This window comes from Remersonia thermophila, chromosome 3, assembly GCF_042764415.1.
Source record: "Remersonia thermophila strain ATCC 22073 chromosome 3, whole genome shotgun sequence".
Lineage (NCBI taxonomy): Eukaryota > Fungi > Ascomycota > Sordariomycetes > Sordariales > Chaetomiaceae > Remersonia > Remersonia thermophila.
The window spans coordinates 2,268,424-2,289,283 of NC_092219.1; the positions used below are offsets into that span (position 1 = coordinate 2,268,424).

The 20,860-nt window shown below is 62.4% G+C and overlaps 7 protein-coding genes across 7 annotated transcripts; 3 read left to right on the forward strand and 4 right to left on the reverse strand.

The window, feature by feature from the left end:
- Positions 1 to 606: 606 nt before the first annotated feature.
- VTJ83DRAFT_3456 (uncharacterized protein) lies at positions 607 to 2,643 on the reverse strand (the record flags this gene model as incomplete). The annotated part of the gene is made up of 4 exons (XM_071009836.1): positions 607 to 853; positions 1,064 to 1,378; positions 1,429 to 2,372; positions 2,494 to 2,643. The coding sequence occupies 4 exons, from the start codon at positions 2,641 to 2,643 to the stop codon at positions 607 to 609; spliced, it is 1,656 nt and encodes a 551-aa protein (XP_070867334.1).
- A 963-nt stretch (positions 2,644 to 3,606) lies between these two features.
- On the reverse strand, positions 3,607 to 4,171 carry VTJ83DRAFT_3457 (uncharacterized protein; the record flags this gene model as incomplete). The annotated part of the gene is made up of 4 exons (XM_071009837.1): positions 3,607 to 3,890; positions 3,973 to 3,998; positions 4,066 to 4,079; positions 4,163 to 4,171. The coding sequence occupies 4 exons, from the start codon at positions 4,169 to 4,171 to the stop codon at positions 3,607 to 3,609; spliced, it is 333 nt and encodes a 110-aa protein (XP_070867335.1).
- A 1,386-nt stretch (positions 4,172 to 5,557) lies between these two features.
- VTJ83DRAFT_3458 (uncharacterized protein) lies at positions 5,558 to 9,522 on the forward strand (the record flags this gene model as incomplete). The annotated part of the gene is made up of 4 exons (XM_071009838.1): positions 5,558 to 5,599; positions 5,686 to 8,308; positions 8,407 to 9,340; positions 9,411 to 9,522. 4 exons carry the CDS (start codon positions 5,558 to 5,560, stop codon positions 9,520 to 9,522), a joined length of 3,711 nt encoding a protein of 1,236 aa, XP_070867336.1.
- Positions 9,523 to 10,466: 944 nt separating this feature from the next.
- VTJ83DRAFT_3459 (uncharacterized protein) lies at positions 10,467 to 11,930 on the reverse strand (the record flags this gene model as incomplete). The annotated part of the gene is made up of 1 exon (XM_071009839.1): positions 10,467 to 11,930. One exon carries the CDS (start codon positions 11,928 to 11,930, stop codon positions 10,467 to 10,469), a length of 1,464 nt encoding a protein of 487 aa, XP_070867337.1.
- A 418-nt stretch (positions 11,931 to 12,348) lies between these two features.
- On the forward strand, positions 12,349 to 14,084 carry VTJ83DRAFT_3460 (uncharacterized protein; the record flags this gene model as incomplete). Its single annotated transcript, XM_071009841.1, has 4 exons — positions 12,349 to 12,398; positions 12,480 to 12,789; positions 12,842 to 13,757; positions 13,864 to 14,084. 4 exons carry the CDS (start codon positions 12,349 to 12,351, stop codon positions 14,082 to 14,084), a joined length of 1,497 nt encoding a protein of 498 aa, XP_070867338.1.
- A 325-nt stretch (positions 14,085 to 14,409) lies between these two features.
- On the reverse strand, positions 14,410 to 16,629 carry VTJ83DRAFT_3461 (uncharacterized protein; the record flags this gene model as incomplete). The annotated part of the gene is made up of 1 exon (XM_071009842.1): positions 14,410 to 16,629. One exon carries the CDS (start codon positions 16,627 to 16,629, stop codon positions 14,410 to 14,412), a length of 2,220 nt encoding a protein of 739 aa, XP_070867339.1.
- Positions 16,630 to 19,541: 2,912 nt separating this feature from the next.
- Positions 19,542 to 20,719, forward strand: VTJ83DRAFT_3462 (uncharacterized protein; the record flags this gene model as incomplete). The annotated part of the gene is made up of 2 exons (XM_071009843.1): positions 19,542 to 19,681; positions 19,765 to 20,719. 2 exons carry the CDS (start codon positions 19,542 to 19,544, stop codon positions 20,717 to 20,719), a joined length of 1,095 nt encoding a protein of 364 aa, XP_070867340.1.
- Between the last annotated feature and the right edge of the window lie 141 nt (positions 20,720 to 20,860).

The following is a 20,860-nucleotide window of genomic DNA, read 5'->3' on the forward strand; positions in this document are numbered from 1 at the left end:
GTGTAGAATGATTGTTTACCACCCTCTGCCCCACACATTCCCCCGTTCCTTCTTGGCCCTTTTTCAGGTCAGGTGCGAGAAGGGGGATGATGAGGAGCTCTCTGCAAGGTGGTAGGAATGGTGAGCCGGCTGGCTGTATGATTTCTCAGGGAGTCAAGAACCTGGAAGAAGCATGAAGCATGAAAGCGGGCGTGTACACATGCATGAAGGATGAAGGAAGGGCCCTGGACGGATGCGAGCGGGCGGTTTCCTAACCCATGTGCCAGACCACACCCAAGCCACTTCATGAGAGCTTTGATGCAGAGAGTAAGCACGGATAGGTTTGGCTGTGCTTGCGCAAACAGAGGGGCAAAGGGGGGGGGGGGGGGGACAGAACAACCAGAGGGAACCAAGAGGATTCAGCATAATGCTAATTGGGGATTCGCGTGTCGAGACCGAGGGCAGGGCAAGACAGGTAAAAAAGAAACTATCTGCACATGGCCCTCCAACCGTGGGGCAACCCCCCCTTGTATGATACGTCTCGAACTACCCAAGTATCCCCGTAAGAGGCAACGGTACGTACGTACGAACGAACGAACGTACGTACGTACACAATGGCATGGCCATTCACCATCGCACCTCCCAACGTTCTTCCCTCCCCCCTACCAGCCGCCGCGCCGATCTTGATATCCGCCCCTGCCCTGCCCTGGCGACCCCTGCCGGTAACCTCCGCCATGAGGCGGCTGCCCCGGCCGTGGAGGGGGAACGGGCCATGCTCCCGGAAACGGCGGCGGTGGCGGAACGGCGCCGCCTGGAACAAAATACCCCGGCGGTTGCTGCCCTGGCGGCGGCGGCGGCGGCGGCGGCTGTTGACCTGGCAACATCGGAGGAGGAACGGGCGGCCACTGTCCTTGGTAATTCGGCGGCGGCGGTGGCGGCGGCGGGATCGGCGGGATGGGGAAGCCCATTCCGAAGCCCTGGGGGGGAATTGGAGGAGGCGGGATGGGAAAGGGGATTTGGTGTGGTGGTGGTGGTGGAGGAGGAGGAGGAGGGTTCAGAGGCTGGAATGAATCGTTCTGGCGACGCCGAGGGCTCGGAGACCTGCGCCAGCTTCGGGAGCGGGAGCGGGATCGGGATCGGGATCGGGACCTTGTCCGGGATTGGGATCGGGATCGAGATCGAGAGCGTGAGTCGTAGGAGCGGCTTCGGCGCCGGTAAGGCTTGCTGTTGCGGGATCTGGAACGAGAGCGGGACCGGGACCTTGTCCGGGAGCGGCGGTGGCTGCGGCTCCTGCGTCCTCGTCGCGGGCTCGGCGACCGGTCGCTGGCGGGGGTTCTTGACCGACTCCGACCACGGCGTCGATCCGGGGGAGAATGAGACATCCTTGGACGTTTGAAGGCTGGGCGGCTGCGGCTGCGGCTGCGGCTGCGGCTTCGGCTGCGACTAGACGCTTCGCTGTGGCCCCGGCGCCGGCTCCGGGATCGGGTCTCGGCGCGGCTGTAGGAGCGCGACGAGCTGGTCCTGCCGCGGTCGTCTTGCTCGTTCTCGTTCCGGCCCCTTCGCTTCATCTTTTCGCAAAAGGCGCGAGACCAGCCGTAGTAGGTTTCTCCGCCCATCGCTTCTCCGGTCACCTCGTCCGTGTCGATGCGCTCGCCCAGCTGGTTGATGTCAAAGGCGGCGTTCTCGTCATGGCCTCCGTCGGTGCTGTAGATTCGGTCAACGGCGGCGAGCAGGTCCTTGGCGGCGTTGACGAGGGCCTTGTCGGCGGGGCCCTGGGAGAGCACCAGCGGCTTGATCATGGACGGGTTCATGGGGCGGGCCGAGTTGGGCTCCAGGACCGGGAGCCAGTTCCCGGCAGGCAGGTCGTACCACGGCGTCGTAGGGTCGCCGTGCATGGCCGGGAGGACCCAGGGCGCCGTCTTGGCCGCCTTTGCGACGGCGCCGGCCGAGGTATCGACGGCGTTCTCGGCCGCGTCCTGTCCGGCCGACGACGGGCCCTCTTGGACGGCCAATCGCAGCTTGGGGATGACGCCGTCGGAAAAGTAGCCCTTGTCCTCCCACAGGTCGATCAGGCTCTGCAGCTTGCGCATGTGCTTGGGGCAGTTGTTGAAGGAGGCGGCCGTCTTGACGAGGGCGGGCAGCCACGGTTCCAGCTTCTGGGCCCAGGCGTCGTCGCGGGAGCGGAACTTGACGTGATACAAGACGTCGTTGAGCAGGTAGAGGAGATGGAGGCGGCGGCGCCTCGCGGACGGCACGCGTCCGGCGCGGGAGGTCGGGGCCGCGGCGTCGGCATCGCCTCCCAACGACTTTGCCAGGGCGACGAGGTACTTGGCGAAGGCGGTGACGCGAGCCGACGAGGACACCAGGTTGTTCAGAGCCCATTGCTTGCATCGCTGGCGCGCAGCTTAGCCATGGGATCCACACCACATGCGTTATGTGAGATGCAAGAGGCAGAGAGAGAGAGAGAGAGCAAACGGGCAGAATAGCTGTGCGGATGAGGCGTGTGGTTCAAACCTGGACATTGGAAGGCGAGCACTCGGTGATGGCGGAGCTGACGAGGCTGAAGAGCGACTCGATGTCGTCGCGCGAGCATGGGCGCGGATCGGGGCGGAAGAGGGCCCCGGACAAGGCCGTCTTGGCTACGATGAGCTCTGCTGGGGCCATGAGGTGGTGATGGCCGCCGCGGGTCGGCGTGAGGTTGGCAGGGCGGTCGAATGGGAGGAACCCCTTGAGAGGGGGGGGGGGGGGGGGGGGAGAGAGTTTGTGGTGTGGTGTGGTGGTTGTATGTCGGGGTAATATGTAATATCTCTCGAACGGTGGACGCCAAGTACCTAACTAGGTAGTTAACGTGAGTTATGAGGTAACTAACTACCTAGTTACCAGGTACAGGTAGTTATGCAAGCTGGAGGACGGGCCGGGACTGCGACAGAGAAACGGCCATGGAACCTTCAGCTTGGGGAGATTGGCGGTTTCAAAACCCCAGCGCCAAGACGGAAGCCAAGGGAAGCTCCTTCAGGTCGGTCCGGGTTCCATCCAGCGGCACCTGAGGGACCCACCGAGCTAACGCTGTTACCTACTACGTACTGTGTACAGGTACGGAGACTGGACCTGTGTCGTGTCCTTGGTATGGAGTAGTTATTGTGTACAAGGACAGTACAGTACGCCGACCTCGGTACCTTACCTTACCTTACCTGCTTTTCAGGTGGATTGCAGTCCCGGTGGGTGGTAACTTGGTGTCATGGTTACGGTACCACATATCACACATTTGGACGTCCAAAACGCAGGTGGCTCAGCACCTCGGGAAGCCGAGAGAGAGAAACACGACTCTTTTTTTTTTCTTCTTCTTTGTTGCCGAACCCTCCTGGAAAATGCAGACCTCCAAGAGGCTTGTTCTGCTTGTGCCACCCGACCGGCCGGCAGGACCTGTATCACAGAGCATGTATAGTACAAGTTCCCGAAAGAGAACCACCCTGAATCCCCGCAGCCGCACCGCTGGCGTCATGGGACGGCCATGCCCAACGACCCACGAGCTTCCACCCGAATCCTGCCTATTGTACACGAGAGACCGAGCCGTCCCTCCGCTCGGCGCCGTCTTGTTTGCCGTGGACCGATATCGGCCGCAATTCCTCACGAGAACCGATCGCCCTTGGGGCTCGTGAACGGCACGCTGGCCTCGTACTTGCTCTTTTCCACCACTCGCTGTCCTTCTGTCGCCGGTGCGTGTCGCGTCGGCGCGGGGTCGCTGCTCGCTTCTTGGCTCGGCGAGCCCGCCGCGTCGGTCCGCGGCGGCCCGCCGTTCGCCGACGTCTCGAGCGACTCGCTGTAGTACTTGCGCTTCCGCTGCTCCTCGAGCCGCGCCTGGCGGTCGGCGTTGATCTGTCGCTTCGCAAAGACGTAGGCGCCGGCACCGGCTGGTGGGGGCGAGCCGTGTTAGTGGGCGGCGTTCGGCGAGGGACAAGGCGGGGGGGGGAGGGGGGGAGGGAGCTGTCCTACCAACGCAGAGGGAGCCCCAGCCCAGCCTATGCAGCAACATCGAGTGAGCCCTGTCCAGCCACGTCGGCGCAGAGCCGCGGTGCGGCGGCTTACCAGAAAGATTTGACCTGGGAAGGGAAGAAGCAAGCCGGTTAGTTTCTGCCGCGCTTCGTCATGGTCTCTGCAGCAGGCAAGAGGAGCGGTGACCTACAGTGTTCATGGTGGCAGCACCAATTCGATTCGATCTTGGGATCCTGTTGCAAGAGAAAACGAGAAAGAGTAGATACGAGGCGAATTGGGAGCCGGTCCCTCGAGGAAATTGTCGCTCTCGAGTCGTAGCAAAACGGTTGGCGCCGCGCGCTGCGGTTCCGGAAGGCTCCGAGTTATGAAATCATGAGCTGATTCTTTATCGATAAGGAGCGAGCTTTGCCGTAGGGCGGGCGGCAAGGGTTCGCAGGATCGGACGGAGCCTCTTGTCTTCCCCGTGCATTTTCCTTGCCTCAGGGTCTCTCGGGTTAGGGTGACCCTTGGAATCAGGTACGCCCGTGGCCGACCGTCCCCCCCCCCACCCCAACCCCTCGGCGTATTGTAACTAACTACTGTACTGTTGAGAGTACACGTACATGTACATGAACACGTACACGTACACGTAAGCAACTTCCCAGGTACCCAACTACCGGTAGTGTACTATAGTAGGTCCCTTACCTGAAGCCGCACCCCCAACCTGGAATGGTCTCAAGGACACGTAACGTAAGGTACCATGGGTACCATAATAGATACCGTCGATACTGTGTGCACAAGGTAAGGCACCGAATACCTAAGGTAGGTATGTTACGGGCTGCCGTGCCGTATGGGACTTGTCTGCACCACAGCAGAGTTCCCTGCAGCTTGGCGGGGGGAGGGGGCCCGCTCCTGGAACAACCCCAGCGAATCTGGAACCTCCAGCGCCTCCTCGGACCCGCCAAGGCGCCTCGGCGGGTTGGCCATGGCCAAAAGGAGGAGGGAACCATGTAATTTACCAAAGGGGCAAGCGCATCATCATTCAGTCATTCATTCATTCACTGGTTTGAATCCACCACTCTCTTCGTTTCTTCTGCCCATCGCCAACAAAACCACTACCTCCTCGTCCTCCTCCTCCCCAACCCGTCACACCCAGGGAACTTCCCTCGAACCACGCCCTCCAACTTACAGACAGACACACTCAACCCACCCCCCCGGCTCCAGCAAACATCCTCCCCCCCGGATCCCCGGATCGTCTCGTCTTTCTTTCGTGTCCTTGACGGTGGCTATGCCTGGGTATCTCGGAACGCACAGAGACCGCTCCGTCGAGTTACACGGCCGAACCGCCATCGTCAAGACCGTATCCGCTTCCGACCGCTCTCGGCTTTGCCCCTGATTGTGCCCCGTGGCTTCCGGATGCACAGCCCGGTCCTGCGACGCCCTTCCGTTCGTTTCACCACGTCGTTTTCGCTCCAGAGGAGACTGCTCGTCTGATTTTGGCCGGACCTACCTACACTGCGCTGCATGTGTTGTTACCTCTGGGCCGTAGAGAGGTACTCGCTGCCCTGGTGTTGATGGACCGCGCGGCCCACCGAGCCTCCCTGCCATGACATCCCAGGACAAAGACGGGCCTGACGGCTCGTCCCTTGTACGTACAGAGGCCCCTCTCTACCTCGGAAACCAAACACCTGGCAAACAGACGACCCGATGCTGACGTTGGCCGCAACGCGACAGAGGCCTGTCTCATCGCTGCTGGCCCAGTTCGAGCACCTCAGCAAGGCCGACCCGTCTCCGCAGACCGCTCCCTCCTCACGCACCGCATCCCCGGCGCTGGCGCCGGCCCCGGCACCCAAGCCGGCCCGACTCCGCGACCGCGATGCGAGCCCCGCGGCCGGCCGCGAACCTCCTCCCGTCCCGGCCCTGAGGCCCAAAGACAAGCTGCAGGTGAACGTGACGGGCACGGCGCCGGGAGCGCACATCGGCCTCGCGACCTCTCCGACCCGCCCTCACCCGCCTCCGCCGCCGCCGCCTCCGCCGCCGGCCGCGAGCCCTCGTTCCGAACACCCGCCGTCGCTCACCGTGGACCCCCCGAATTCGCCACCCAAAAGAGGCGTGGGCTTGCCGACGGGCGACCGCCCTGCCTTTGTGAACGCCGAGCCAGCAAAGCCCGCGTCTCCGGCCCCGGCGTTGCGCCAGTTGAAGATACCCAGCCGCCCTCTGACGCCCGCCACCGAACCCAAGACATCTCCCCGGCTAACCGCCTCGAGGCCCCCGTCGCCTCCTCCGCCGCGGCGGTCGGCAGAGCTGCGGAGAGAGCGGGAGCTTCGGGAGATCATCGGAAACGCCAACAACTCCAACAGCAGCAGCAGCAGCAGCAGCAGCAGCAGCAGCAGCAGCAATAACAACAACGGCAACAATAGCAACAGTAACAGAGCCAGCAAGCCTGTCCCGCCGCCCGTGAACCGAGCCGAGAAGCCCGTGATCGGCGCTTCCCGCTTCTCGCTCTTTTCGAGGCCCACCCCGCCTCCTCCCGAACCGCAGCCTCGCGCCAGCGACGCCATCTCGCCGTTCAGCAGCCCGCCTAGGAGAAGCAACACGTTCGACGACAACGAGCTACCGCCCGCGCTGCCCGCTCGACTCACGCAGCCTTCGGAACGATCCCAGCGGCACAAGCCGCATCAGGCCGCCGACCCCTTTGAGCCACCCCCCGTCCATCCCTCCACGGCGGCTAGGAGGCTGGAGAGGAACGGCATGGCCAACGGCGTAGCAGACGCCCCGCCGGCGCTCCCGGCGAGGCCGCATAGCTACATCGAACCCTCGCGCCTTGTCCAGCCTGCCGCGGTGCCGCCACCGCGGCCGCCGCGGCCGTCGATCAACACAAGCCACGCCCACGATGCCGCGACGGCGCCGCAGCGGATCGCGTCCACGCCCACCACGCAGGCCGCGCCGGCGATCCCTCGGCTCAACGGTAGGTCCTCGACGATGGGCCCGCCCGGGAGGGCCATGACGGGCGATCTGCGCACGCCCATGTCGGCCGTGACCCCCCACGAACCGCGGCCCTTCGACACGCCGCCCGCCAAGCACGAGGCTTCGGCGACGTCCGTGACGACGTCCGTCACGACGTCCGTCACGACGGCCTACCCGGACGTGTCGCGCACCAACCGGAGCAAGCCCTTCATCCCCAAGGGGGTGCACGAGATTGCGACCAACTACGACGGCCGCATGCTGGACGTGTGCGGCTCCGTGGTGTGCACGACGGGCACCTACACGCGGGCGTGGAACGTGGTGGACGGCGAGCTCATGATGAGCCTGGCCATGGGCGAGGGCCTCAAGGGCACGGCCGTCATCTTCCGGCCCGGCGAGAACGTGGACGAGGAAGGGAAGCGCGTGTGGATCGGCAACAACAACGGCGAGCTCCTCGAGGCCGACATCCTGTCGCAGAGCATCACGGGCCAGCGGCCCAACGCCCACGGCCGCCACGAGATCATCAAGATGTACCGCCACTACAACGAGCTGTGGACCCTGGACGAGACGGGAACCCTGCACGTCTGGGGCCCCGACGACCGCGGCGTGCCGAACCTGGCGTACAGCCCGGCCCAGTCGTACCGCGTGCCCAAGGGGCACACCTTCTCCCTGGTCGTCGGCGACGAGCTCTGGCACGCGACGGGCAAGGAGATACGCGTGTTCCTGCCCACGCTCGACGGGAGGGAGCAGTTCCAGGTCTTGATCCGGCCGCTCGTCCAGGACGCCGCCGGAGACGTCACGTCGGGAACCACGCTGGCCTCGGAGCCGCGAAAGGTGTACTTTGGCCACAGCGACGGCAAGGTGAGCGTCTACTCGACGCGGGACTACTCGTGCCTCAGCGTCTTGAACGTCAGCCAGTTCAAGATCAACTCCATGACCGCGTCCGGGCACTTCATGTGGGCCGGGTTCAACACGGGGAGGATGTCGGTCTTTGACATGAGCCAAACCCCCTGGGTGCTCAAGAAGGACTGGCAGGCGCACAAGAACCCCGTCATCAAGGTCGTGGCCGACCGGTCCAGCCTCTACGCGCTCGATCGCTGCCAGGTCGTGTCGCTCGGCGCCGACAACATGGTGCGCCTCTGGGACGGCCTGCTGCAGGAGGACTGGCTCGAGAGCGAGATGAAGCTGCGCGACGTCGAGTACTGCACGTTCGACACCATCAAGGCCATGATCTTGACGTGGAACGCGGGCGCCTCGACGCCGCATAGCCTGCGGTACTCGCCGTCGGACGCGTCCTTCATCCAAGACCTGCTGCAGAGCAGCGGATCCCCCGACATTCTCGTGTTTGGCTTCCAGGAGCTGGTGGATTTGGAAGACAAGACGGCCACGGCGAGTGAGTTGACCGCCTGCCCTCCCGCCCTCGTTTTTCTTTTTTTTTTTTTTTTCTTTTCCCATCCGTCGGAGAAGCCTTTCTAACCGTGCGTCTCGCAGAACGTCTCTTCAAGCCCAAAAAGAAGGAGGGCACCGACCAGGAAAGGATGAGCCACCAGTACCGCGACTGGCGCAACTTCCTGGTGCAAAGCCTCGACGACCACATGAGCTCCGGCGGGCTGTACCACGTCCTGTGCACCGCGCCTCTGGTCGGCCTCTTCACGTGCATCTTCGTCAAGGCCGACCTCCGCGAGCGCATCACCAACCTCTCCATCGCCGAGGTCAAGCGCGGCATGGGCGGCTTGCACGGCAACAAGGGCGCCGTCGTCGTTCGGTTCATGGTCGACGACACCTCCCTCTGCTTCATCAACTGCCACCTGGCGGCCGGCCAGAGCCAAGCCACGGCCCGGCACAACGACATCGCCGCCATCTTGGAAGCCACCCTCCTGCCCCCGCTCCGCGACCCGACGGTGCGCATCGACAGCTTCGTCGGCGGCGGCGACGGCTCCATGATCCTGGACCACGAGCTGTGCCTCCTCAACGGCGACCTCAACTACCGCATCGACACCATGAGCCGCGACACGGTCGTCGCCGCCGTCAAGGCGGGCAACCTGGCCAAGCTCCTCGAGCGCGACCAGCTCCTGGTCGCCAAGCGCCGCAACCCGGCCTTCCGCCTGCGGGCGTTCGAGGAGCGGCCGATCGAGTTCGCGCCCACGTACAAGTACGACGTCGGCACGGACACTTACGACACGAGCGAGAAGCGCCGAAGCCCGGCGTGGTGCGACCGGCTGCTGTACCGCTGCGGCGCGGGCCGCGGCCGCATCGAGCAGCTGGATTACAAGCGGCACGAGGTGCGCGTCTCGGACCACCGGCCGGTGAGCGGGCGGTTCCGCTTCCAGGTGAAGAGGGTGGACCCGCAGAGGAGGGCCAAGGCGTGGATGGACTGCTTGCAGGGGTGGGAGAGCTTGAGGGCTGAGAGGGCGGAGGGGGAGAAGTGAGTTTTGCCACGTCCCGTCTGACACGAGCTTGGATGGTTGCGCTAACGCCGGGGGGGGGATCACCAGGATGTATTACCTCACCAAGATCATCGGCTACGACAAGGCCACGGCGCAGAGGCTGATTGCCGAGCGGGCGTCGAGAAAGGTCCACCGGAGCCCGAGCCGGCAGCGTGCTTGACGCGACGCGCGGAACGCGGGCGACGATGATCTACGGAGCCGGTTGGAAGGAGAATCGATGTGTGGATGCATGCATGCATGAATGCATGCATGGCGGGGAAAGGATGGATGGGATGTCCCGTAGCGGTTCCTTGACACCGGAGCATCCTCCCATTCGGCGAGCCCCGGCGCGCGCCCGGTAATCTAATGGAGCGATGGGCAATTGGGTACATAGTCGGCCGGGGGAAAAGGAAGAAGGAAACCAGGCAAGGGAGCGCGCACGCGGGCTGCTGCTGGGATGGGGCCGTTCTTTCGTTGATAGTTGGCAACGCGTTCAAAGAGAAGAGGAGAAAAGAAGAGGGGTTAGAAGAAGGAGGAGGAGCAGAAAGAAGGGTGGGGGCGGCAGCGAAAGAGAATAGGAAACGAACGGTATGGGTCTTTCTACCGAAGTGATGAAAGGATGTAATGGGATGGATGGAATACCCCCCATTTTTGTGGTTGGAGTTTTTTTTTGAGTTTTTTTTTTTTTTCTGTTTCAGGGAATGGGATCCATAGCGAAGAGATAGACTTGTTTTTTTGGACGAACGGGGCCTGAATGAACTCTGGTTTTTGTTTTTTTTTTTTTCTTGGTTGGCGGTGGCCGGACAAGATTCTCCTCCCTTGAGTACCAAAGGTACTTACTTGCTTAGGGATCTACCTACCTGGGGCTGCTTGCTAAAATAGGTCCTGTTCCTTCGGTGAGCAGTGAGTAATAAGGCAATCAAGTCCCTTGCAATGTTGAACCGGACGATGGGAGCTTGGACCTGATCTATTTCACACACGGCGATGTGATATCTATTCGCCGCCTCCTCTGGGTATAAACAACGTCGTCTCCGTCTTTTGTTTACTTCCATTAACCAATCAACCAACCAACCGACCAACCAACAGCTAGCACTCCCCACCACCTCGTCTCTGCCCTCCGGCTCTCTAGTCCGCCACCACGTTCCTCCCCGAGTTCACCTGCACCTTCTTGTCCTCGCCGCCGCTAAAGATGCCCAACCGATCCCACACCACCGAAAACACCTTGCACCCTTCGCCGCCGGCCGGCCTCTTTTTCGCGCCCTTGTCCGTCTTGAGGCTCTCGCGCTCAATGACGTACACGGGCTCGCTGACGCTGCCCATGCCGCCCTCGTCCTTGGCCGCCGGCCGCACGCTGCGCAGGTCCCAGATGCGGCACGTCCCGTCGTGCGACGCCGAGACGAGCGAGTAGTCGTTGTCGGGCGACGCGGCGATCGAGACGACCTTGTTGGCGTGCCCGCGCAGCGTCATGACCGACGTCGCGGCGGTGCTGGCGCGCGGGTCGAGCATGGTGATGTGCCGCGCCGAGGTGCCGGCCGCGAGGAGGGGCGAGCCGCCGCCGGCGCGGGGGACGGCGCAGAGGGAGAGCAGCGGGTGGGAGGTGGCGAGGGTGGAGACGACGGCGCCGGTGGTGAGGTCCAGCGTGCGGACCGTGTGGTCCTGCGAGGCCGAGTAGGCGACGGTGCGGTCGCGGGGGTCGAAGACGGCGGCGGTCGCGGGGGCGGTGTGGACGGGCATGAGGAAGAGGGGCCCGCGCTGGGCGACCGTGACCGAGGTGGCCAGGCGGCGGCGCTTGGAGGTGTGGGCGTTGGGGAGAAGGGAGGCGTCGGCTTCCGGGGCGGACGCTTTGGCGGCGCTCCAGAAGCCGATGGCGCCGTCGGCCGAGGCGGTGAGGAGACGTCGCGAGGCGCCGTCCACCTCGAGGGAGTCGACGGAGCCGGCGTGGCCGTAGAGCTCGAGGGTTGGCTTGAGCTCGCCCGAGAAGGCGTCGGCCTCGGTGTACTTCCACACGCGCACGGTGCGGTCCATGCCGGCGGAGGCGAGCTGGGAGCTGGTGAGGAACTTGGCGGCCTTGACGCTCGCCGTGTGGCCGCCGTGGCTGCCGGAGGGGGACGTGGTGATGACCTGGCCCGAGGCGTTCCATATCCTCAGCAGGCCGTCGTACGAGGCGGACAGGATGCGGTCGTGGCCGTGCTGGAAGGAGTCGCCGGACCAGCGGCCCGCGGGCGAGGCGGCCGAGAGCACGTCGACGGCGCTGACCCAGTCGTCATGCTCAAAGCTCGCCTCGTAGACCGGGGGGATGAGGCTGCGAACGTATTGGAGGGTGAGGTTCGTCTCGAGAGAGAGGCCGTTGGCGACGAGGTAGTCCTGGAGGCTGGTGCGAAGAAAGCTGCCGTTGATGAGGAAGTCAAAGGGGATGGAGCCCGTGTCGAGCATGGACTCGGAGTTGAGGATGCGTGACAGGCCATAACGGCGGATGTCGGCGGGCACGAGGAGCTGTCGCTTGGTCTCGGGGAGTTGGAGATCGGTTTCGGTGGTGGTGAAGGTCACCTTGACCTGCTGCCCGGGGGCGTCGACCATTGGTTCGTCCATGGTGGTTGTGGTGCGGTAGTTGGGTCTTGATCAAGATGGTGAGTTTTAAAGGAAAAACAAAAAAAAAAAAAAAAAAAAAAAAGACCGGCGCTTTCGTGCGTGTCGGTGCCGGCGGCGACAATGAAATGCAAAGTGTCGGTCGTCGCTCTTTGTCAATTCCGTTCCCAAAGTCCAAAGTCCACGAAATTTTGGCCTGCAGGAACCGATAAGGCGACCTCCACCCCCACCATCTTATCTTATCTTATCGTAGCTCGGCGGGCCACCTACTGCCATTAACGAAAGTGGGGCGGGCTACACGTCGCGTCAACCCGACTTTCCTTCAGCGCGTCTCAATGGCAGCCATCTCGCCGTCTCCATCCTCTTCCTTCTCCTCCAACCCTCTCTCCCCTTGGGCTGGGCCACCAGACACAACACAGCTATGGTGACCCTTGATGATGTTGCAGACAAGAGTCTGCTTCAGAAGCCTTCGTGAGTTTTTGTTTTTTTTCTCTTTCTTTTCCTTTCTCTTTTCCCCCCTGAACTAGCTACTTACCACCGATGCCGAAGCAGACCAGAAGCGCCCGAGTCCCTGGAGCGGTCCGAATCCAAGTACCAGCCCCTGGCCACCTTCGCCCTGCCCAAGGAACGGAACTATCATCAACAATTCGCCGATGTCTACTTCATCCGTCTTGCCAAGATCAAGCCCATCGTTGAGGAAATCGCCCATGCTGCCTGGGAGGGGACCGTGGTAGGCGGCGAGACCGCCACCAAAGTGGACCGTGTCCTCGATGTCCGCCAGGGCCAGCTGTGCTGGGTGGTTGGCACCGTCTACATGGAGATGCCGCTGAAGCCCAGCGTGCTGGAGGACATCTCTCATGATGTGAGCAGCATGGCCGAGAAGTGCTTGCAACGACGTAGCTGACGCTTGCCAGCGCTGGATCGCCGCCCCCACCACCGCCGACAAGTACTACTCGCCCGATGGCGGCGACAAGATCATGCTGGAAGACGACTCCGGCCGGTTGACCCTTGTCGGAAGCATCCTAAAGGACTACTTTCTCGTCACGGGCTGCATCATCGCCGTCATGGGCACCGAAAACGCACACGGCGAGTTCGAAGTGCTGGACCTCAAGTTCGCCGACCTTCCGCCTCAACCCGACCGTTGGCGTCTGTCGCAGGCTCCCAAGGCCAAGGAGGAAGACGTGGAGATGTCGGATGTCTCCTCCGGCTCCCGTTCCAAAAAGATCGCCATCGTTTCGGGCCTCGAGTTCTCAGGGACGGACACATCCCACGCCATGGAGCTCAACCTCCTGCTCGAGTTTCTCCTGGGCGAAGCCCTGGGTCCCGCCGCCCAGTCAGAGCTCTCCCAAATCTCCCGGCTGATCATCGCTGGCAACTCCATTGCAAAGCCCTCCGATACCGACGCCGCAGGCGACAAGAAGCCGCACAGCAAAAAGTACGGCTACGACGCGTCCTCCTACAACCCTCTGCCCGCCCAGCTCTTCGACGGCTTCCTCGCCGAGATTCTCCCTACCATGCCTGTCACCCTCCTTCCGGGAGCCCTCGACCCGGCCAACGTCAGCTACCCGCAGCAGCCCATCCACCCGGCCATGTTCCCGCGAGCGCGAGCCTACGTCTCGCCGCCGTCGACATCGTCGCCGTCCGAGCCTGGCTGGTTTGACAACGTCACGAACCCCTGGGAGGGTGAGCTCGAGGGTTGGCGTGTGCTGGGCACGGGCGGGCAGAACTTGGACGATATTTGCCGGTACATCGACAATGACGACCGGTTGGGCATGATGGAGGCGATGTGCCGTTGGCGGTGTAGCGCGCCAACGGCGCCCGACACGCTGTGTAAGTTTTCGCATCTTGCCTTCCAACGTTCCCATCCCCGCCTCTCCGATGTTCTCCGAGTTTCTACAGCAGGACCCGGGGTGCTAACATGGCGCGAAACCGACAGGGTCTTACCCTTTCCAAGACGACGAGCCCTTCACAATGAAGGAGTGTCCGCATCTTTACTTTGTTGGCTGCCAGCCCGAGTTCGGCACCAAGGTCATTGAGGGGCCGCAGGGGCAGATGGTTCGGTTGATCTTAGTACCCTCCTTCGCAGCGACCAAGGAGGTGGTGCTGGTCGATACAGAGACGCTTGACGTATCCAGGGTGAAAATCACGACCAGCTGATTGGAAGTGGGGGGTGAGAGCTATGTTGCAATCCATCTAGCAAAGCATGTCTTAACGACGAGATGAAATGAAAAGCGGCATGATACCCGGCAAGATTGTGCCTTGGACCCAATGTTTCCTCCTTGCGCTCGAATCTGTGATGCACATCCTGTTTCTCTGCCTTCTCTTCCCTTGGGTCCTTCTATGCTGAACGCCACTCCATTGCAGATGTTGCCAACCTGCGAATAGGTTCCCGGCGTGCCCTGTTCAACCCGGCTAGATGCCTCCCCATTAACGCCGGTCACGACCACGAATGCTATAGATGCAGTGTCTTGACCCCCCTCTCTCAAATCTTGTACGCCTTCAGCTCCCCGTTGACCCTCTCAATCGAAATGATCAACGACCTGCCTCCTCTCTCCAACCACCTCTCCTCCCTCTCCTCATCCTCCTCGTCCTCGCCGGCCTCGTCATACGCGTCCGCATCAAACTTGGCCTCGAGCCGCTCCTTTTGCGCCTTCCGCCTCTGCTCGGCAGCGTCATGCTCCTCCCAGATGCTCTCCTTCAAAGCCCACTCGGGCCGGAGGCATGCGTCCTCGACGTGCCGGCGGAGGTTAGCGAGGGTCTCGGAGGCGACGGCTCCGAGCTGCGCGCGGCGGGATTGAACGAGGGGGTCGTGGGCGAAGATGGTGCCGACGGGCGCGCCGAGGGCGGTTAGGCTGGACACGTGGCGCGGGAGGAAGCGGAGGTCGAGCGTGGTTTCGAGGTGCTGGTACTGGGGCCGCTCGTTGCCCGCGGAGAGATCGTCCGAGTCTTCATCTTCGTCTTCGTCTTGGTCCTCCTCGTCCTGCTCGTCATCCCCGGCCTCGTCAAGGGCCCCATCGGCGCTGCCTTCGTCACCCCCGCCCTCCTCGCCTTCGTCGTCCCCTTCGTCCGAATCCGAATCCGAATCCACCTCGACGTCGGCCCCGGCCACGTTGTCGCCGCGCGCGTCCGAGTTGACGTGCACGCTGACGCGCAGGAAATCGACGTCGATGCGCTGGAGGGCCTTGACGATGCCTTCGGAGCGGTCAAAAAAGTGGGCGACGGTCAGCGCGCGGGCGTCAGGGACGCCGCTGCCGCCGGCCCCGCCGCCACCCGCGACGAGCGAGCGCAGGGCGCGCCGGCGGCACGGCGAGACGGTGATGGTCAGCGTGCGGAGGCGGACGGCGAGGCGGGCGAGCGACTCGAGCGCGGCCTGCATCAGCTCCCGGTACTCGTCCGTCGTGCGGTTGCGCTCCAGCTCGATGGCCATGTGCCGGATCTGTCGGCCGTACTTGGGCAGATTGATGGCGCCCTCCTCCTCCTCCCTCTCCTTCTCCTTCTCCTTCTCGCGGGGCGGCCGGGCGGGCGAGCGCGGGCCGGCGACGACGTTGGCGGCGTCGCGGAGGATGTAGAGGAAGAGGTTCTCGGAGTAGAGGACGCGGGTGCCCTCGTCGGCGGTCTGGCGGCAGACGCTCAGGATCCGGGTGTCGATGGCGGCGGTGCTGTCGACGTCGGCGCCGCCCCGGCGGAGGCGGCGCGGGGTGGGACGCCGGGCGACCTTGGTCCAGAGGTGCTGGACGTGGATGGGCCGCGGGGAGACGAGGAGGTGCCGGTAGATCTTGTCGCGAACTTCGACGGGCAGGGTGAGCAGGTTGGCTTGCAGCTCGATGCTGGGAAGAGCGGCCTGGGCTTCTTCTTCTTCTGCCGGGGTGACCGATGAAGGGACGGCCACGATCACCTCATCCCGGGCTGCCGGAGACTCCGCGTGGACGTCGCCGATCGGGCTTGCGGGAATAGCGACACCATCTCCCCCAGCTTCGCCGTTCCGCCGCACCGGCGATTCGGGAGTAAACAGTCGCGGCCGCTTCGGCTGGCGAGCATTCTGCCGAGGCGGAGGGTTCTGCTGGCGAGCCTCGTTTCTACCAAGACCAAGGACGAGGTTTCGAAGCTCGTTACGAAGCGGCTTCGCGGCCGGGTCGGTGATGGCCGCATTTTCGTCCCTGCTTGGACGGTGCGGCTTCTTGCTGGCTTCGTCGTCGCTCAACGTCAAGTCGATAAGCTCTCTCCGTCTCGCCGAACGCGGTGGGATGAACGGCTGGGCCTTGACAAAGATAACCTCGTCGGCCTCGTCGAGAGCGAAGGCTTTGCGCTTGCGTCCATGCAGGGTGGTTTGCGTCGAGCGAGATGAAGGAGCGTGGAGCGGATCGCGAAGCCTCGCCTTGTTTCCCGTCTGGATGACTCCATGACGAAGTCCTTGGGCAGCAGGGTTGCTCACGCTGCCTTCTGGAACCTGGGATGCGCTCTGCTGGGAGAGTTGGCGTCCCTCGTGCCCGCGTGGCTCGTCCTCATGCTTGGCCAGGTGGTAGCTTTGCTGAGAAAGCCGCTGCGAGACTCTGCCCCTTGCAGCAAATGGGTTGCTAGGCAGCTGACAGAGCGTCCTCAAGTCATCGGCACGGCCCTTGTCGCGTCGCTGAGCTTCTTGGAGCTCGGGCAGAGTCCGAAAGCTCCGGCCCTCAACGAAGGGCCGGAAGGGGTTATATTCCATGGTGACGTGGCCTGAGAGCAGGAAGGGTTCTAAACACAGAACATCGGTAGGAGCGTGCCGGTGAAAGGAAGGCCACGGAAGATCACGACGTCTTTTTTTGTGTTGACTTGTCGGACAGCTTGCGAGGGAGTCAACGGATGTTCCATGACACACGAAAAGCAACGATCCCAAGAGACGACATTTACACAAAAGACACTCGCCACGGGACTAACTGAGGTAGGAGAGAGAGAGAGAGAATTGGGATTTGCATACCTTGCTGAATAGTACAGAAAGACAACGAGTGGTCTTTGGGCTTGGGATTCTGGACGTGGTCGCGATGCAGGCTGGGCTGGATACTCGGTAGCTGGCCGATGAGATGGCGAGGGAAACAAGAGTCGGTCGAGTGAATGACTAGAAGGAAGAACTCAAAATAGTGAAGGATTTGGCACCCTGAAGGCTGCAAAGTCTTTGTTGACCGGGTCGCCAACGAGGTTGGGAAGAGGGAAAGACACCGGGACTGGTTGTTGTGGGTGAAAAGGGTTGGGATGGAAAAGAGAGACCAAGGCCAGCAAAGACCATACAAGGTTTGGAATGAATGAGAGGCCTGGACCGGTCAGGTTGAGCTTCTTTAAGCCCAAGGTTGGAGGGGAGGAGGAAGAGGCGTAAGACGATGTCGCTTGAGAACAAAAAGTTTCTCGGCTTCTCAAGTGCTCTTTGGACAACAGAGGTCCCCTCGATGCAAGTCTAAAGAACATACCAAAGGCAAAAACCAGCCTAGAGCTTCATGAGAACGGCCATGGTATTGTTGAAAATGCTAGCTACATCTTGCCCCATGTTGTTGTTGTTGTTGTTGATGATCATCATCATCATCATGGTGCAAACAAGGCAATGGTTGACGCCCCCTTTTTGAAGACGATGTCTGGTCTCTACTACAGAGCAACTCATACCCCCCTCTATCTTCCACCTCGCCGAGTTCCTTCGTCAGCGTAGCCGCAGATGCTTGAGCTCTTGTCAAGGCGTCATGGTCCAGGTAGGAGCATCCTCTGTGGCTCCATGATGTTGATGTCAACAAAGATAGGGTTGCTACCTCCAACGAGGGATGTCCGACACCTTCCGGAGCACAACCCTCTTTCGTTTACCTCCCAAATCTCCGTAAGATCTCCTGACAAAACGGTAGCTTCGAAACACCGGAAACCACCAGCGGCCGCCGGAGTTGTTGGCTGTCGAAGCCTGCTCCTCTTTTCTCTCGTCTCATCTGTCGGGCGAACCATGTCACAGGGTGGTTCCTCTGTGCTGATGAGACCAAGGCACGACAACAAGACTTTGGTCCCAACAACATGTCTGGTGGCGGCAATGTCCGGAGACACCAAACCTGCCGCCAGATTCAGGCTTCCGTCTCATTCATGGGCGATCAATGTTGGGGAGAAGGCGGTTGGATACCGTGGGCTGGCATCCGACCCTCCCTTGGTCCGCACACGATGGAGGGTTTTTGCCCTTTGGCCCATCGCTCCGCGTATTGACGCGGTCCATGGTGCAGAGGATGCCTCCAAGTAAGAGATATCGAAGTAGCGTTTGATACCGTGGGAACCATCTTCTGCCAGAGCCTCCGGCTCACCAGCGCAATGCACCGGCACACCGGCGCTTGCGTCACCTGACCACACGTTCTTGGGGCTTAAGGAGGTCTCGGTCTCCGCATCGGCCCCCTTGTTGCGCTCCTCCAACGCCATCGGTCTAGCTGAAATCGTCGGCGCTCAACCCGTTTCACGACTTCACTTACATCCGGGTTCTGCGGGTCATGTGCCGACAACAAAGGGCCTTCTCCAAGCGTCGTGATTGGGACACAACACCACAACACCACTACACCACAACCGAGAAAGAGTTCACAGCATCCGGCCATTCCATGGCTGCAGCTCGCTCTGGCCAGCCCAATCTCGGATCTCGATGGTTTGTCTGGCTGACGAATTTTCTTTTTTTTTATTTTTTTTTAAAAAAAGACATTTCCCTCCTCCTGGATCGTGAATCTGTTGAGATCTAGATGTTCGGCGTCAAGTGCATGGAAACGGCAAGTCGTTTGTTACAAGCAGGGGGGGGGGGGGGGGGCGTAAGGGTAGCTCAGGTTGTCGGATGAGGACTCTCGTTCGGTCTATTGGACGAACGGAATGCCGTCGTTTACCGTCGGCCTAGGCCGGCCCCCCCCCCCCCCGGCTCGTCGAATTCAAAGCCTCCGGTCCAAAGCATCCCGGCATGCGCATACTTGCGGAATGAACGGGCGTTGCAGAACGGGACCGTTGCAGGAAATGGACAGGGAGACAGAACATTGGTGCTTCGGAGATACGTACACAGTAGCAGCCGGCACGTACTTCCCAGGGGGGATCCCGACCCGCTCTTCAACGAAGCGTCCAGTGCGACGCTTCGTCAACCTCCCCGTCCCGTCCCCACGCGGCACATGGCCTCCCTGGGTTCCTGGGCCTGCACGCAGGGCTGGAGTCTAGACTGCTTCTCTTCAGGCCGTGGCTGGTTTTTCTTGGGTAATAGACAGCATCACAGGACCAGCGTCCGAGTGGCATCTTGTCATTCCGCGTGAGAGACGGCTCGGGCGCGGATCCGGGGACCATCGGATCGAGGGCGATACGAGCGAGCTTGACCGCTCCGCTGGGCAGGAGATACAGCAGCGGCCAGGCGTGGCAGACGCTGGCGGAGCGGTTGCTTATCTGTCTCATCGCGCCGCCATTGTCAAGGTTGGCAAGGGGTGTGTAATATAAGACGAGTCCGAGAAGCCTTCTTTTCAGGGTCCGCCTCGCGTCTCGTCACTTACACCCAAACCCACCACCCCCGCCTTGGCCTGCCAAAGAACCAGCGTCAGCGTCAGCGTCAGCGTCGGGCTGTTGGTATCCTCGTGCGCTTCCAGCATCAATACAGCGCGCCGTTCGAAAATGGGCTCCGTGTCGACCGATCCTCCAAAGCCCTGGGTTGAGACCCCTCTCATCTTCTCCCCGCCCCTCTCCCGCGAGGCAGGATGCAACATCTACCTCAAGCTCGAAAACGTCCAGCCCTCGGGCTCCTTCAAGTCGCGGTACGCCTCTCCCCCTCCCCCCTCGGCCGCACCCCTCGAGGACCGCAGCGTCATGCTCACTGCCCTTCTCCTCCAACGTACAGAGGCATAGGCAACATGATGTACAATTCCATCTTCTCCTCGCCCGCCTCCTCCTCTAGCGAGGTGCACTTCTTTTGCTCCTCGGGCGGCAACGCCGGCCTCGCCTGCGCCACCACCGCCTCCGTCTTCCGCCGCCCCGCCACCATCGTCGTCCCCCTCTCCACCTCGGACTTCATGGTCTCCAAGCTCCGCGAGCTCGGCGCCGAGGTCATCCAGACCGGCGCGAGCTGGGTCGAGGCCGACGCCTTCCTCCGCGAGACGCTGCTCCGCCCGGACCCGGCGGTCCGCAAGGTCTACGTCCCGCCGTTCGACCACCCGGACATCTGGGCCGGCGTGGCGAGCCTGGTGGACGAGCTGGCGGTCGACGTGGCGCGGGGCCGGCTGGCGACCGGGAGCGGGCGCGTCGACGGCGTGGTGTGCAACGTGGGCGGCGGCGGCCTGCTCAACGGGCTGATGGAGGGGCTGGAGCGCCACGCCAAGCTCCTCGCGGCGGGCGGGCCCTCGGGGAGCGGCGGCCCCCAGGTGCTGGCCGTGGAGACGGTCGGCGCCGACAGCCTCCACGCGAGCGTGCGGGCCGGCGAGCTCGTCACCCTGCCGGCCATCACCTCCATCGCGACCAGCCTCGGCGCGAGGCGGGTGAGCGACAAGACCTGGGAGTGGTGGGTGCGGAAGGGCGTCACCGAGGACAGCAAGGCGGGAATGCTGGTCAGCGCGACCGTGACGGACCGCGACGCCGCCGCCGCGTGCGTGCGCTTCCTGGACGACGCGCGCCTGCTGATCGAGGTGTCGTGCGGCGCGACGGTGGCGACGGCGTATAACGGTGGCTTGCGGAAGCACCTCGGCGCGGGCTTGACGGATCAGGAGTGGGCGACGAGGAACATCGTCTTGGTCGTGTGCGGCGGGTCCGGCGCGAGCTGGGAGATTCTGGAAAAGTGCAAGGCTACGTATGGGATATAGCGCGGCCTTTCTTCGATGACGTGGTGGTGAGAACAAAAGAAAAAAAAAGAAAAGAAACCTGGAAGCGACCTGGACGACGTTTCGTGTTTCGTGAAGCGGCCGATACTATCGCTCCTTCGGCTCCCAAGAGCCTCGGTGTTC